Below are 18505 nucleotides of genomic sequence, written 5' to 3'. Positions count from 1 at the left end.
GCTTAGGAGCTATTGCTGATAGTATTAATTGGGTGGGGTAGTGGTAACATTCTAGTGGCAGGATCAGTGTATTTTGGTGCAGATTGTTTGGGTTTGCTGTTATCTCTGGTATCATTTCTAGGCAATGGGGATTAGTGCTGCTTGCATCAATAGAGGTTGGATAGAGGTTCTGGCAGGTGGATTGATTGCTAGTTGCTGCTTAGTTTGAAATATCTATTTAATTTGTAGTCCGTACTGGTTTGATAAGTGATGATGTTAGTTGAATTGGTGGTCTGTAGTGGTTGTGCATAGACTACAGTTGTGGATGGCAATTGTTTTAAAGAAGTTGATGACTGCATTTGGGCTGGGCTTTTTGGATTGAGTGCCAGTGGTAGTGTGATGGAGATGAGTGCTGATTGAATTGAAGGCCACTACAGAGTCAGTAGTCAGAGCTGTCAGATTGCTGATAGTGTGTATGTGTAATGTTAAATGTTGCTTCCATTGGGTGGGGGCTGAAAATGGGTTAGGTAGGGAAATGGTCCTATGGAAAATATATGGGAGCTGCTCTGATCGTCGGAAGGAGAATGAGCTGGTTCTTGAGAAAGTTGGCCCAAAATGATTTGTTTTTTGTAGAGGAGGTACATGCTTACGATAGAGCATTGGTGTTATGGAACATAGTTTTTGCTGGAGGAGGCAAAAGTCAGAGTCTTCATACATTTCTAGTGAATGCGAACAACATAATTTTGTGCTATACTCTCTCATATCCATACCTTTAACATCTGCAAATTGCTCCACAAAGTCATACATCCAGCAATGTTTCGTGGCTCTTCCCATGAGTGGCACTGTCTGGTGTGACCGCAACTATATGCACCTTTGACAGGGTGACTAGTCCACACATATTTAGATGACCATGAAGTGTGTGTATTAAAGAGGGTGTCTGTAGAAGATGACCTTCTTTTGCGTAGTGTAACCCCAGATATTTGCCCTAGCTGTTTTTGCTGAATGTCGAACTCTATGCACTCTACCCATGCTAACCAGAAGTATAGTGCTTGTGTTCCCCCTTTAAACAAGGTCAAATTTGCATATCACAAATTGGTGTATTTAACATACCTTTCAGTCACTAGAAAATTACTGCAAGGTCTACCCAGGGCCTGTAAATTAAGTGTCACAAGTGGACCGCTTAACAAAAAGTGAGCGGCCCAAAAATACCCTTGAGGGCTTGGGTAGTTAAAGTAGCAAGGTGAGGGTGCCTTCAAGGGGATTTATTTTAAACATATTCAGTAACACAACATATAGACAACAAGACAGGGATAAGATGAAAGGTGACCTTTCATCTTATCCCTGTCTTGTTTTATTCAGTGTGATTTGGGATAGGTGTTCTTAGGTTCTGTTGAGTCACGTATTAATTTACTTGTGTGTGTACCCACAGACCTAAGTCTTGTTTGTTCACTTATCTGTATATGAAATAATTAATCTAAATGATTTCTTGATAAAAACCATATTTTTCTAATACACCTTGGGTTGTTGTTAATATGTTGTGTCTTGATGAAACAGAGTTTCTATATTGAATCAGAATTCTACTGTGTCCAATTGGTTTTTGATAAGGATTATTAATTCATCCTTTTAAAATCACCTTAAATTACTGAATACGTTCAAAATAAATCCCCTTGAAGGCACCCTCACCTTGCTACAAGTGGACCGCAACACCTATTGTTACATCCTCTACAGTAGCAGTGCAAACATAACTTTAGGCCTATGATTGCAGCCTGAATGAAGCAGTGTAAAAACTACCATTTGACCTATTGACAGGCCTAAACCTTACTTTTAAATATTAATAAGTCACTCCTAAGTAGGCCTTGTAGCCCATAAGTCAGAAGTGAAACATTGGGTTGTTGGTTGACTGGGGTGTGAGCTCTGGTCAAGCAACAGTCCCACTCCCTTGTATGGTGAACCACCTACAGTTACTAAAAGAACCTGTGCTTAATCCTGGGAAGCTTGCGAAAAAAGCAGTCAGGCTTAACTGAGAGGCAATGTGTCAAGTATTTATGTATCACGCAAATAGGAATGAAGTGGAAACACAGCAGAAAAAAATCCCAAACCAATGTACAAAAATAGAGAACATTTTAATATTTTTTTTCTGACACCAAAATGACAAAAAAATCCAATTTGTAAAACCGGAGTTATTTTTTTTTAGAATAGTGCATATAATATCAACATGCCAACTGGTGCCCTTCTTCTGGAAGGTGGGGAAAGATTCTGGAGAGGGTGTTTCAAAGTTCATGACATTTTCTGACTCCCCTGCACTGTCTCCAAACTGGTGTAGTGACAATGCAGGGTTGTTAGGCACTTTTGTGAAGGCAAAGCACAGGCTATTCAGGTGTAAGTGGGGCTTTGCTAATCTCTGCCCCCATCCTACATGCAGATGGCCCACTGAAGCACATCTAATCCCTCTATTGTGTGACTGTCTAGGATGAATTCACAAAGTCTAATTGTGAGCCACACCTAGTCATGTGACCCAAGACAAGCTGCAGGCACAAAGAGCTAAGGGTAGGAAAATGCCAACTTTCTAAAAGAGACATTTTCAGAATTGTAATTAAAACCCAATGTTGCCATTAAAGAGGGTTTATCATTATAATTTCATAGGTACCAAACTTAACATATCTACCTCTTCTTAATTAGGAATTACAGCTTATTAAATGTAATAAAGGAGCCCCAATGTTATCCTATGGGAGGGGTAGGCCTCACAGTAGTGAACAATGAAGTTGGATGTTTTCAATATCAGGACATGTAAAGCATGAAAGTACATGCCCAAACTTTTAATTACACACTACCCTCCCATATGGCCTACCTAGGGCCTACCTTAGGGTTGATGTATATGCAATACATGTGGAGTTTACTGCTTGGCAAAGGGTTTAAATGTTAAGTTGACATGTAAGTGTCACTCTGCATTAAGACTTGAATGGCAGGCCTGGACAAGGTGCTACTTAAGTGTGTGGTACAATAAGTGCTGCAGGCCCACTGGTAGCATTTAAGTGCGCCTGGGCATGTGGTATACTACTCTACAAGGGACGTATAGGTAAATTAAATATGCCAATTAGGTATATGGCAATCAAACCAGGTTTAAGGGAGTTAGCACAAACACTCTAGCACTGGTTAGCAGTGGTGATGTGTACAGAGTCCTGAGGCCAAGAAAAGCAAAACTCCCAGAAAATTGAAGGTAAGTAGACACAATGTTTGGAAGAAGACTACCCTTGACTGACAGTTCTAGCAGCAGGGTGTCTAATATTTATAAGTAGGGTATATAGAAATCAATGTTAACCTGGTTTTACAGTGGCTAGCACTCAAGCTATTTTAATTGTAGGAAGGCAGGCTTGTCCATAGAGAAGCACTGGGAAATAATTTCAAAACTTTATTCTGCTATCTCAGGGTAGGGACCAGCCAGACACATAATTCAACAACTCTGTTTTATATTTATCAAAAGTCCAATTTAATAGTGAAGTTACACTTTTGATAAACATTACAAAAGTATAAACATTAAGGAAACACACTTTTCAAAAATATATCTTTTCCTGGCCTGAAGCTCCAAAAGGTTTATTTACATGACCAATGCTTGGGTGTGGGAGTTTTTTTTTCCTCTGACAGGATGACCATTTTGGTTGTGCCCCAAACTGAATTTACTTGAAAAGGGCCTCCTTTGTCACAGGAAGATATCAGAAGACACCTAGGTAGGTCCCTTCCTTTGTTCCACCAGTCATTATTCCTACTGGGAGGGGAGCTGCACCCACATCTGGTTTTAAATGACCACAGAAAAGGGGCTGCTCGTTATTCTTGTCACACTTCTAGATGGGCACCCAGGCTCTACACAAGAGAAAAGGATTTCACCATCTTGGAAGTAAGGAGCACTGTGGTATTGTTTGCAGTAGTGCAGAAAAGAACATTTGTGAACAAATGTGGGTAGTATTATGTCTAAGAACGTTTACCCCATAGGTTAGGGAGTGGCCTGGAGTCATCCCCACCAAAAAGCAAGTATCAGATATAAATGTGGCATCTCCTGGCACCCTCTCCAGAACACTATATGGACCTGAGGAGGAGCAGAAGAAGGCTGGAACTGCTGACTGTTAACAGAGATGTGCCCTGAAGTGGTGAGCCTGGTCACTCTTGTACACAAGGCAGAGGGGGACTCCAATGGTCATAATGGCTCACCTCCTGTTCAAGCTTCGGGGGTACAGCATGCTGCTAGAGGCTTCTGCAACTGCCCAGCTACCCAGCTACAAGTGGACCTGACCTTGATCCTACTGCTGGCCACTGCTAGATTGATTGCTGTACCTTAGGTCCTTGAACCCTTGACTGTGTCTGGATGGACTTCTTCTACCACCCATTAAATTCTGGGGCAGAAAAACTGTTTTCACCTCAAGACTTCCAGAAGACTGTGAGAAAACTTCCAAGCTTGAGACTGGGCTGAAGACTCAGGTATCTCCAGTGTATAGCTTTTTACTTCAATATTTTTCAATTATTTTTCATATGAATTATACAGAAAAGGAAAAAATACATTCAATATATTTCAATTAGACCTGTACAAAACTATTTACAAAACAAAAATATCTACATTTCTTATATACAATTATCATACATTCTACACATAATACACAACACAAAAAAGGATTAATTAAAACATTTTCAATAGAGCTAATCTATATCCATAAAAAAAGGGAAAAGTACAAAGTCAAAAAGAAAGAGCAAAAACATTTTTTTAGTTGCCAAACAACTTGACAACTGGCCACAGCCAGTTGGAACGCTTGATGTTATAAATAGCTCCTTCAGATGCGCCGACGCATTTCTAGTCCAAGGAAACCAGTTCCTGGACTTTCATCAGGGCTTTGTCACTTGTCTGTTAGTATCTGAAATCCTGGCCCCTTACGATGTCTTCAGGCTCAGGCAAAAATATTCTGTGCACTGTTGTACTATTCTATTGGGATTCAGGACGCTACCACCTCACTTGTCAAGGATTCAGATCTCAGTCACGGCTGTAAATCCACTTATGTTCAATTTGTAAAGCGGAATCTTGTTTTCAATGAAACGTGAAGAATCTCGTTTCTAATCACTCATCACTGCGCCCTCTCACAAAGCGCTTACAGTGCGGATTATATTGAACTTTGTATTTCCTCTCGTGGCGTTTTTTAAGAAAGAGTGCGTATCCTCAAATTTTCAAATGTCCACAGGAAATCCACCAGAACGAAATCACTCAAGTGATTTTGTTCCGGTGGATTTCCTGTGAACAGGTGAAAGATTGAGGATACGCGCATTTTCTAGGTCCTAGGAAGCTTGTTTCCGGTTCAGGGAAGGCATGGCTTGCCAGTTCGGGCTGGACAGTTCCCATGGGGCACAGGTCAGACTGATTTGCATATAACCATGTCTGAACTGGGGTGGCAGAGTGGGCTAAAGAACAGTGATGGATTAAACCCAGATCTGTTGACTGGGTGTGAGTGTTTGATTGGTTCAGATGCTCTGTCCATCACCACCCCCTTTTGTACCGCTTTGTTTGCCATAAGTTGGCAGGGTATGCTCAGGCGTGAGTCCCTTGCTCACTTTGCCACTGGATTCAAGCAAGCCTGGCTGAAGACGGCTGAAATGCCAGAAACCGGTTCTAGAAAGCTTCTTTCCGGTCCAGAGAAGGCATGGCTTGGCAGTTCGGGCTGAACTGTTCCCATGGGGCACAGGGTCAGACCGATTTGCATATGGCCATGTCTCAACTGGAGTGGCAGAGTGGGCTAAAGAACGGTGGTGGATTAAACCCAGATCTGTTGACTGGGTGTGAGTGTTTGATTGGTTCAGATGCTCCGTCCATCACCACCCCCTTTTGTACCGCATAAATTATTTACACATTGCCCTACTATAAGCCTTTCTGCCATGTGCATAGGTACTGGAAGTTGAGACCATTTTTTTATTTAGTGACCTAGAGGAATCAGTCTTACAAGGACTGATATTTTAACTTAAGGTGGGTAGTCAGCTCCTCTAACTATCCAATTTATTAAGTCCCTCATAAAAATATCTGGTTGTTTTCCACAGCCTGACAGAAAGGGTGGTGCAAATGTAGTTTATAGAAGATAAAATAAAAAACCTTAGGAAGAGATATTGATACAAGTGTTTGGTTTAGTGTCAGGAGGAGATATTTTTCAAATGTACATATTTGACTCAGGCAGGAGAGTCAAGAAAGCTGGTTATGGCACTCATTGTGAAGAACTGGACTCACAGTTTCAAGGTGAACAACTAGGTTCATAGTTTCAAGGCTTACTTTCTCCGTTAGCCTAGGGCAGACTCTGGGAAAGACAGATAAGCCATGTGTCTCTCTTAAATGCAATTTGCTTTGAGCATGGAAATTGCATTGTCTTTAAGGAATATCACTTCTGCAGGAAAAGATTGTGCCATTTATTAACCAGTTTACCGCGGTGCAAATTCCGCCGCAGTGCGGGCATTCTAATAGGTGGGAGGGGCTGCATCGGACAACGGTCGTGCGCAGTACAAGGGAGGTAGTGTTTGCGTCTGCCAATGGCCGACGCGAGCACGAAACCGGTTAATAAAACATATTTTGAAAGGAATTTAAAATATATACTGCTGGCCGATAGTGCTGAATTACAATTTTGTGATGAATCTCAAAATAACAATAGTGTAATGTACTTATTCTGTCATATGAGTGCTATGGTTAGTTTGTGCCATGCTTTACAATTGACAGTTCCGTTATTTGATGCCAGTCTCCTTATTTTACAGATCATCCTTTTGGATGAAGCCACAGCATCCATTGATTCAGAAACAGATAATCTTATACAATTGACAATCCGGGAGGCATTCAAGGACTGCACAGTGTTAACCATTGCTCATCGCATAAACACTGTTCTGGAGTGTGACCGCATCCTGGTTATGGACAATGGACAGGTAAGCTGTACACAGAACATGAAATATGTACACTTTTCTATCACTAGGGGGATGCGTCGGAAACCAACATCTTGGTGAATGGGTTCGTTCTATCAATATTTTGATATCCCCTCCTTACCTTATCCTTTCTGAGAGGCAGTGCAGAAGATGACATTTGAAATTTCCAGTAATAAGTAAACTGCCCTAATTGCACCAAGGTAGTGTTTGAAGCAAGTAAGTCTGAAACCCCCTATGGGCTGAGTGCTTGGTGTCATTCTACTGCTGTGAAAAGTTTGACAAAACATGATTGTCATTTTGCAGTACACATTTCCAAAGAAATTGGCTAAAAAGCCACAGGCTTCATCTGCAATTATAGATCGGTATTTCATGAGGTGATCCAATAGTCTTGAGTGATTCAATACTCTTTGGTCTGCTAAGGAAGCTTAACCTCTTCCAGGGATGTTTTAATGCTTATCTTTCAAAGTAAATATTGTAATGATTTGCATAAATATAATATCTCTGTATCGATTCAATGTAGGTTACTAGCAGTATAATACACCACAGATTTTGCAGGCTCAGCCAACAGACCGAATATTTGGTTTACACCTATTGTCAAGTATAAGGATTCAGACAACCACAGTGCTCGGAATGTCATTAAATCAGTCATATAGTCATGAAATAATAGTGATAGCTCTGTCTAGTCTTAAGAAAAGAACATCTACAGTTGTGAAAATTATTAACTACCCAAAAATTGGAACTACAGCGATTTGTTCCTTGTTTGGCAGCTTGTAATTAGCAGAAAATACCCATCATTACCTTCAAGTGTAAACTTTGCTCATTTGGTTTAAAAAAATATTTCCTTAAACACCAGCCTACCATTTTATTAAAAACACCAAACAGTAAAATAGATAGCACAAACACAAAATCCAAAACATAAGCAACAAATTTTGCAGATTTGCTGAGTGAAGATGCATAAATCTGAGAAAACATATTTTTAAGATCGGATGGACTTTGATCCATGAGGGCCAAATCACGAGCCTGGTGGTCTTCGACTTCCAGACTCACAGTGGCTCATTGGTGGCAGTCCTGCGGCTGCCGTATTATGAGGCTGCTGTTTGGACAGCCACCGCTGTGCCAGGAAGCTGCGATTCCCTGGCGGTTATGAGTTTCCCCACTGCAAGCCTTTTCCTCGTGGTGAGCCTGACAAGAAAAGGCTGGCGACTGGGAAACAAAGGAAGCCCTACGTGACCCCCATCGCCATAGAGATGGATTCAGGGGGTACAACGTGTTCCACACTGTTTGAATGCACCCCAAGTTCCAGCACAGCATGGACTTCACGGCCCATGATGTGCTGGAACTGGTTTTGATTTCCCATTGCGGTGCCCATTTTTATGGCACCGTCATGTCGAGGCAAAGGAAAAACCCACCAGACACGAGTTGACCTCGTTAATCTGTGGGTAGACCATGCACGGCTTTGGCAGTGCTGTGCTGGCAAAAAGCTGGAGCATCAACACCAAAGTTGTAATCAGACCCTGAGTGTTTACCATTTGGAAAGGGACTTGGTCAGTTCCGTTATAGACCCTTGTAAAAAGTAACTAGCCTTTAGACTGTGATCTTGAGATTTTACGTTTAGATCTGATTGTTTCTTTATATATTCATGCCATTTATTTGATGAGTGTAAACACAGTAGGGCAATCCAGGCTTCCCACAAGAGATGGGTAAATAACGTGTGTAGCAAAACACACAGTTCATGAAAATTTATTTATTGAATAATTTCTCCTGTGTTCTACTTTGTGCATGAGCAAGGTGACCTCATAGCAGTAAACCACTTACGTATGTCATCCATAGACATGTAGCTTGGCAAAAGATCTGTAGGCTTTGCAAAAACCCTTTCACTGTGCCTTAGTGTTACTGCTATCATCCTTGCTATACTCTGATGCCCTTCCGGACCTCAAGTCCATTTAGTGTTGGTTTTCATGGACCAGCTGGCCTTCTGCTCCTCTAAGTCCAAAGTTCTCTCCTTCAATGCTTTCACTGCCTATTTCATCCATGCAACCAAGTTGGTAGCTGACTTCTCATTTTTTCAAGAACATCAGCTGCCTTTTTCTCCTCAGCTATTAGGGTAGCATTTTTCTCCTCAGCAGCAAGGGCAACCATGTTCTCCTCTAGCGTTAGTTTACAGGTCTCCAGCTCTGATGGGATCAAACCACGAGAGGACATACACATGCAAAGCTACTCCTTGGAAAGAATCTTCATCTTTCCCTGGAGCTTCTTCCACTTCACCATCATTCTTCTCGAAGGGGATATGTTCTTGTTTGTACTCTTCCCAGGAACTGAGGATTTTTTTCGTATTCAGACTTGTTGGACTTATGGCTCATAAAAATTCCCTTCTCTTTGCACTAGGCATTCATCACTAACAAATGTAAAGCTAGACAGGTTAAAGAGATACACTTCTATGTTCCCAAAGGAAAAAATCTAAAGGCAAAAATGTGATCAAAAATAATAAATGTGACTTTCGGAAAATGGCCGTCTCTGAAGGCTCACCCCAAACTTGTTGCCTTCCTACTCCCCATTTTCTGACATCGGTGTTGTTGAGCATAGGACTCTGACCACCTAACCAGTACTAAAGTGCATGTGCTCTCTTCCCTTAACACAGTGACATTGGTGTATACATGATTGGCATTTTTAATTTACTTATAGGCCTCTTGTAAACTGGTATACCATATACCCAGGGCCTGTGATCTAAATGCTACTAGTGAGCCTGCATCACTGGTTGTAACACCCACACAAGTAGCCTTCCAAACCTGTTTCAGGCCTACCATTGCATGGCATCGGTGTGCAGTTTACTGACACTTCGATTTGGCATTCAAAACCACTTGCCAAGCCTTAAACTCACGTTTTATTACACATAAGTCCCCCTTAAATTAGGTGCTAGGTATCCCCCAGAGTAGGCTGCTGTATAGCTAAAAGGTAAGACATGTATTTTTACGTTTTACAGTTCCTGGTAGTAACAAACAGCTACATTAGTTTTTCACTACAGTGAGGCCTACTTCTCTGGTAGGCTAGCATTAGGAATTCCTTAAAAGACTTTCAAGCTTTAATGACTTACCAGAAAGGAGTAGCTGCATCATGTTTTATATCTCTGACATTTTAATGATAAATCCTCTTTAACTGTAAAATTGGAATCTAATAGAGAGATCTAGATGCAAATTCCATACCTTGAAAATTCTTTCGAGGTGCCAGACTGAATCTGGAATTTCTTTACAGCAGCGTCAGTAGAGGGTGATGAACGACTCTGTAGCGACGTCTCTGGATGTGATGTTGACAGAGTCGATATAAGCCCTCTTCTGATGCGCTGATGCCAGTTTCTTCTTTTCCGTGCTTTCAACAATGCTCCCGTAGTGGTTCCTTGGGCCGTTTTATGGCCTACTTCGATGTTTTTGTCAACGGAGCAGTGTGCCATTCGACCTCTATGTCTTCAGGTTTTAAGTCTTGTGTCTCCTGTAGGTCACAACGGTTGGCCACAGACGCTCACCGAAGGTGCTGCGGGAATGTTGCATTAAACTACTAGCGGCATGGCTGGTGCAAACTTCCAAGACTTTCCATCGACCTCGGTCTCCTTCTCGCTCCATGATCAGTTTGTGGGTCTATTCCAGGAGCCGTTTACATGGACATCACTCTCCGTTGATGTCCTGAGGTAAGTCCAGGCACAGGTGGTTGAAGTTGCGGCGAAGTTGTGGTGTGGCTCACTGATTAGTGGCGGCAGAGTGGAGTGGTGTGGCTCACTGGTTAGAGGCTCAATCCCCGACGCGGCAGGGTCGTGGACCAGGGTCAACGGACTCGATAAATCTCGCCACGGTGCCTACTCTAACCATGGATCACACTCGGCAACTCTGGGCATTAAGCTTGCCTCATCTCTACAACGGCCCCCCACAGACGCTGGGGATGCCTGGCTTCACCTTGGAGATACCCAGAAGGGACCATCTCATAGGGAAAGCCAGGACGGGTTCCCCAGCTGTCTTCAGCGCCAGGATGCTCACGGGCAACAGTGCGCTTTACAAGTCCCACACATTTACATTTACATTTACATCTTTCGGTTTCACCGTGTAAAGCCTCTTGCCCTGCCACCTCCCAGTCTTCGGTAGAGGTTTCGATACGCGAGTCACCGTGCACCTCCCTATCTTCCCTGGAGCTGTGAAGACTGACCCAGATGTGAGAATATTATATTTCTCTTCATGCCATCTTTGAGTCTTCATCTCCCCCTGCAGCGCATTTGGGCCCCAAGGATGTGCGAAGTGCCTTGACTGTGACAACGCTGGTGGGTTTGCCCTCAGCTTCAGTTAGGTCTTCTGATCCCATTGTCAAATCTATTGTGGTGCCAGTGCACAGCCCTTCGGGGTTCCCACTTTCGGTGCCTTTAACCAATCAGCCGACACTGACAACAATTCCAACAATGCCACACCACCTTCCTTTCAGTATAATTGGCTGACTGAGCTGGGTGAAGCTACTGGCTTAGAGACTTCCCCCTCACAGGCCTCCTTCCCACCGGGCCTTTCCTCAGAGATGAACTCTTCTTTGGCTGACATGATGTGGTGTGTTTCTGTAATTTTGGATTCAACACTTCCTTGGTGACAACTGACCCCCTGATTTGCATCCTCCATCAGGGCCAAGCAGGGGTGGAGCAGGTGTTCCCCTATAGTAAAGCTGCATACAACATTTTGTTGGGGGCTTGGGTTAAATCTGATACAGAAACCCCAATGCATTGGTCTATTTTGTACAGGCACCGTCCTGCCCCCAATGATCTGGCCTGTCTTCTCCTACACCCTACACATCACAGTGTGGTGGTTCAGGCTGTTTCGGTCTCCCACGATTACACCTCTCTTCTAAATGTCCCTCCTGACAGAGATTCCAGGACACTATACACTTCTGGCAGGCATTGTGAGAGTCATTGACATGTCTGCTGCCTTCGGTTCTGGATGACAACCGGAAGAACTTTCCCAATGTTTACAAAATGGGCAACAAGCAACTAAACTGATCATATGTTGTGGTATGAATACCACTAATTTAGTGGGTCAAGCCACGGATTCTTCTGTGGTGTTACATAGAAGTGCCTGGCTATGCACCTCTGGTTTTTTGGAGGCTGTTTCAAGCCACCTTAATCAATATCCCTTTTGATGGTGCCTGCCTGTTCGGTGCACATGCTGACTCTGCTTTGCAGCAATTTCGTGATAGTCAGGGTGAAGCCTACTCCTAACTTCACACTCTGCTCCCCTAGTTCTCCTATACTAGGTTTGTAAGGGGAAACCCCTTTATGATTCACATAGGAGCCATTCCAGGGCAGAGCACATTGACTTTTCATTTCAAATTCCCTTTCAGTCTATGGGTGATACTGCGTGGGCTGTTCTTGCCTTCTGTAGGTACTTTTATTCTTCCAGTATTGTCAATGGCAGGTTATGGTTCCCACTGGGACGTATACTATTTTGTGACCCTATGTGCACCTGTTCTAACAGGCTTCTTTCTGAAGCTTGTTTTCTACCTAAGTCTATATTCTATAGAGGATAGTTTTCTTGCATTGTGCAGATGCACTGTTGCCCGGTTTCCTGTTCTATGCGGACATCTTCTGCATGCCTTATAAGCATTTTGAGATATGTTTCTGACACTTAATATCCCTTATAGGGGCCTCCGTTTATCTGATCCTGAAAACACAGTGCTTGCATGTTTGGCTGTGAACAAGAGCAACAACCCCCCCCCCCCCCCCCTCCCCCCTCAAAAAACATGATAAGGTAGCTAAGGCAATGAAAGGAGTGGCATGATCATTACTCTCAGGAGATCATCTGCTTTGGCCTAGGACAGTGTTCCCACTTAGGGCCTTTATTAGAGCGTTGGCTCTTCTTATTGTTCTGCTCTCGCTATGCATTGACTTCACAGCCCATGATGTGCTGGAACTGCTTTTGATTCCCCATTGCGGTGCCCATTTTTAGGGCACAGTCATGTTGAGGCAAAGGAAAAACCCACCAGACACGAGTTGACCTCGTAAATCTGTGGGTGGACCATGCACTGCTTTGGCAGTGCTATGCTGGCAAAAAGCTGGGGCATTGTCACCAAATTACACATAAGTCCTCCTTAAATTAGGTGCTAGGTATCCCCCAGGGTAGGCTACTGTATAGCTAAAAGGTAAGACATGTATTTTTAAGTTTTACAGTTCCTGGTAGTAACAAACAGCTACATTAGTTTTTCACTACACTGAGGCCTACTTCTCTGATAGGCTAGCATTAGGAATTCCTTAAAACACTTTCAAGCTTTAATGACTTACCAGAAAGGAGTAGCTGCATCATGTTTTATATCTCTGGCATTTTAATGATAAATCCTCTTTAACTGTGAAATTGGAATCTAATAGGGATATCTAGACGCAAATTCCATACCTTGAAAATTCTTCCGAGGTGCCAGACTGAATCTGGAATTTCTTTACAGCAGCGTCAGTAGAGGGTGATGAACGACTCTCTAGCGACATCTCTGGATGTGATGTTGACAGAGTCGATATAAGCCCTCTTCTGATGCGCTGATGCCAGTTTCTTCTTTTCCGTGCTTTCAACACTGCTCCCGTAGTGGTTCCTTGGGCTGTTTTATGGCCTACTTCTGATGTGTTTTATCTAGGAACCCGATTCAATATTGTGACTTTTATGCTCCTGTACGGCTATAATCAATAATATCCCTATAATGGCATAAGAATCAGATCCATATTTCAGTAAATCGCCCTTGCAGTCCAAGGCATGGCAAAAGCTACTTCCTTGGATTCCTAGAGAGCACACCGAGTTCTTTCGACACACCAAACCTCCAGCAACCTGGGAAATCCCCACGCTTTGTTTTGATTTGTGATAGAACTCCTGCGAGCACTGTAAGAACTGCCAGTTCTTAGTGACATCTTTATTGACGTCTTATGTCCAAACCTTACGTCAAACTCGGCACCTTTCAGGTATAAATATACCAATGTTGCCTTAAGCAAACACACGGTGGTGGTTTTGGAACAGAGTAGCTAATCTACTTTCCGAGAGCCCAGCAGACGCGAGAAGCCCACGGACGCTGCCCCTCCTCTTTGACGCGCTGAGAAAGACGCTGTCTTTTCTCCTGCAGAGAAAATCCAGCTCCGGCGTTTCCAGCCTACCCTTGCGGATGACTGGGATATCGAGTCCTGAGAGAGAGATACCAGACCTCCTAAATTCTACTCCCAAGGTACAGTGCTGACTAAACCTTTAGAGAGAATTCTTGAACAGATACTTGGCAACAAACCTACTTAACTTAACCTCTACTTACTTACTCCTTCCCACGTATTAGGCTTAGGTCAGGTACACCGGGGTAGGCGTAGTTTAGAAGCACCAGTTGAGAACGTTAGCCTATGTATATATGTATGTATATATTTTATCCATTTTAAAATGTCTTATGGCTAAGAAACCATATCAATGCTTTTACAGTATTATTTTATAATACTCCTTTTACTGTACGTACTTTACTTTATATTAAGTATTGCAATTGTGGCAATTCATTTCTTTTGCATGAGAAGGAAGACTGCTCAATAAATAATACCTTTTATTGAAAACGCCCTTCTCTCTCTTCTCTGCACTCTGGTGAAACTAAGAACGCACATCTGACTGAGTGAAATAGCTGTCTATTGTTTTCACGACTCTAGAGATTTACTCTTATTCAGAGGGAGTAAAGTTGTCATGTTTATGCGGTTGTCGGAAGCTGAATCCCTTCTTGTCTGAGCCAGGGAAGCTGATCTCTTCCTATTCATTCAAGAAAGTTTCCAGTGACCTCTGAGCTAGCTGGCGCGAACCTAAATTAAGTCTAACATAGTCAGTAGAGACCTAGAAGACCTCAGTCCTATGTCTACACTGCTGTTTATGTTATTCCAATGCGCAGAGCCTATAGGGAAAATAGGAACTGCACTACATGGCGCCCAACGTTTGGTAAGGTGATAAAACTAACGCAAGACGTTAGAGTAACTCAGTCGTGCTTTTTTACTCAGACTCTTTTCCTGTAAATACTCCAATAGACGTCTGGAGTGGGTGAAAGGTTAAAATCCGCCAGAACTTAGTAGGAAGAGATTCCTATGTAGAGTTTTTGGTTTAGTCAACGTTGAAGGATACAGTGTTCCAAAATATTGTGCACCTAATCTTTTGTTTCCTTGAAACCTGATCTGCAACAAAAAACCTTTCTGACAGTAAAATGCCAGACAGTGATGACGAAAGGGAAGCAGCTAGAATAGCAGCCCAACTAATGGATGATGACACGAGTCTCCTACAGAATGACCGGAATGCTATCCTCATTCCGGTCAACATAAGAAAAACTATAACTTTAAAACTTATAGAAAACGGACTGACATCACGAGGTGGTACACTCATTTTCGTGATAGAGGCACACGAATATCGGCAGACAGAGGTATTCTATTCATGGATAAACTTTCCAGCGGCAAACGCTACAACACACGAATTCCACTATTACAAAATAGAGGAACCTCCGGATGAATACACTCCTTTCGAGGATGTGGAAATCCCACTAAATTACCAAGAGCACCTGCTCTGGTTTAAAGGTGCCCTAAAACATATTGATCACATCACCAGGCTCGGTCCACTAGGTAGACCAGGAGCAACGTGGCCGGTTCTAGCCTGCTACACACCACATCCAGACATCGAAAAAATGTCAGACAAAGAACTTTTAGCACAGCTAAAATTACTAATTAAAATTCACAGACAGTTAGTCCAATATGTAATGCGGACTGCAACAGTCCAACCAGCTATTAACATTCCACAGCTGACCCCTCATCAGGGGAACACAAATAAAATGACACCACAGAACATACAATCAAGTCTTGGTAAAACACCTGCAAAACGGGAACAAATTCCATTCTGGCTAGCACAAAAGATAACTCAAATAGAGGCAGTATTCCCGAATACTACCCCTGGTGAGAAACACAGAATTCTGAGTATCTGCCTTCCAATGGGGGTCGCACCACATGTGGAGGACTGTGACACTTGGGGCACAGTCTTCGCTTCCATTTACACAAAAACACATGGTGTTCTGTCCCTGGCGGTGATACCAGATGTACTAAGACAGATTCAAAATTAATACGGTCCAGAACCTGCTTTAACTCTTGGTATGAAATTACTGAAAGACTTCAAGCAGGTCTCGGCTATATTATTAGCCAACATAAAAGGAGAAGCAGCATCTGTGGCGATCGGCCAAAAATTGAAAGAAACAGATATAACAGATCAACCAATTGAACTTGCCAGAATCATAGAAAAATCCTATGAAGAACTAGGTAGAGATAGTTTGGGTGGTAAACCGGTAAAACCCAAACTACTTGAAAATCCTGAAAAATTATTTATTAAAAATAATCTAAACACTCCGAAAAAGAGCTGGGATGGAAATAAACAATCCACTCCCAAAGAAAAAAGATTCCAGTCCAGAGGAAGGTCTCCTCGGCGGAGAGAAAGAACTCCGAACCAAGAACACCAGTCTCCCCAAAGGGAGCCCTCTGAAAAAAGATACAACCTTAGAAATAGGGATAATTTGAAAAAACCTGATAGATATCAAGATATTGATACACGTCCTTCTCGATCTTTTCAGACTTCCTCGAAGAAATCGGAAAGAAGAGGACGGTCAGAACAAAGGGAAGAGCACGCCAAGTCCAAAGACAAGGAACCTGCTCAAAGTAAAAAACTACAATTTCCAAGAAAGAAGGTAGCCAGTATTAAAGTAATCAAACATGCCGAGAATACTGAGGACACAGCTGAAAAACGTAGAGTGGGCACAGACAATGCTAGACAGTGCAGCAGAAGTGAGCATAGCTCGCAAGATCCTGATGAATCATCTGGAGACAGTGGACACGAATGAATACATTCAAGTGGAAACTGCAGATACCAGAGTTAGCGAACCTCATAAAATATACGAAATAACATTGCGTATAGAGGGAGATAAGACTAGGAAAATAAGGGGTCTCTTTTGGGATAACCTCTCAAAAGGCTATGACATCCTGTTAGCCAAGAAAGATTGGCCCCCAGAGTTTGTCAGGGAGTGCCCTCATGGCAAAGAAATGATTATGCCTGCCTTCTCAAATCATATTCCAATTCACAGAAAATATATATATGCAAGAAAATGGGCAGTAGCTCAAGCACCTGCATTATATAAGAATCATGTAGGATGGGATGAGGACTCTCCTCCTCACAAAATCCAGTTAAAATGTCAACCTACTGCACAAAGACAATACCCAATTAAGCAAGAAGCTAAAAAACAGGTCAGGGAGATTTTAGATCAACTTGAATACCAAGGGGTGATTGAAACATGCACCTCTCAAATGAACAATCCTTTGTTTCCTGTCTCCAAACCAGACGATTCATATCGTCTAGTCTTGGACTATAGACATCTTAACTCATGTTGCAAAACATTTGCGGTACACAATTTGCACAGTGCGGCACTAATGAATACCATAGTTCGCAAAAAATACAAAACAACATTAGACATTTCTAATGGATTCTTTTGTCAAAATATTGCACCGGAAAGCAGGTACTTGACCGCTTTCTCAATAATGGGGTCACAGAATATTTCTGTCGACTCCCACAGGGATTCAAGAATAGCCCAGGATTATTCTCAGCCAGAGTAACAGAGTTACTACAAATGTATGATGATGAGGCATTATCTTTTGCCGATGACATCTATCTCACAGACGCCGACTTGGATACTCACTTGAAAAGAGTGAACACCATAATACTTGGGTTCGCAGCAGAGGGTTACAAATTAAACTTTAAAAAGTCACTAATTGCCCATCTAACGGTCCTGTTTTTAGGATACGAATTATCAAGTGAAGGAAAAAGCCTAGCAGACAACTTCTTAGATAAGTGCGCTGTACTCCAAGCACCAAAAACGCTGAAGAACTTACAATCGATTCTAGGGTTCCTGAATTTCGGAAGAACTTACATTCTAAATTATGCAGAGAGGGTTAAACCTCTCTCCGAATTAATAAAACCTGATTTTAAACCAATCAACTGGACTCAGAAACACACAGAAATTTTTAGTTCATTGCAAACAGACATGTTAGCTAAAACAAAATTAGAAACTTGTGATAATACACGCAACCTTGTAATCCGGGTCATCCCAGGAAGATGCGGATTCACGTACCTGACCTCTAATGAGGGAGAAACGGTACCCATAGCTTACAAATCACATTTGTACACAAAAGCAGAAAAAACATTCAGTCTTACAGAAAATACTATAAAGGCAGTTCAAACTGCTGTAGCAACAGAACGAGCCCAAGCACAAGGCAAAGGAAAAACTGTTTTCACAGCAGAATCAGCCTTCAAGGCATTATTCAGCCCAGTAAATATAAAAACAGTGGCACTAGATCCAAAATAGATACAGTGGGAAAATTCTCTTGCTGCTGAAAATGTGACATACCATTTTGTCCCGAACATGAAAAAACGGAATGATTTGAAATATGAAGAAGAATATCCTCTGCCAATCGAAATTCTGCCTCTCCAACAGTACTCTTGTATGATCTACACAGACAGATTTATACAACATTACGACGTGGATAAAAAATCCTATAATGCAGCGTGCGCGATTG

At 42.4% G+C, this 18505-nt stretch overlaps 1 protein-coding gene across 3 annotated transcripts in view; it reads left to right on the top strand.

Annotated features, from left to right (window-relative positions):
• The window catches only part of LOC147677801 (ATP-binding cassette sub-family C member 12-like), a 954180-nt gene that overhangs the window by 894591 nt on the left and 41084 nt on the right, over positions 1-18505 (top strand). For all 3 annotated transcript variants that reach the window (XM_086945451.1, XM_086945452.1, XM_086945453.1), the window contains exon 30: positions 6745-6909. In XM_086945451.1, coding sequence (XP_086801577.1) covers positions 6745-6909 — 165 coding nt within the window. The remainder of the gene's footprint in view (positions 1-6744; positions 6910-18505) is intronic.

Source organism: Lissotriton vulgaris, chromosome 12 (genome assembly GCF_964263255.1).
Source record: "Lissotriton vulgaris chromosome 12, aLisVul1.2, whole genome shotgun sequence".
Classification (NCBI taxonomy): Eukaryota; Metazoa; Chordata; class Amphibia; order Caudata; family Salamandridae; genus Lissotriton; species Lissotriton vulgaris.
The sequence above is the reverse complement of the archived record's forward strand: the minus strand, read 5'-3'. Positions and strand labels throughout refer to the sequence as shown.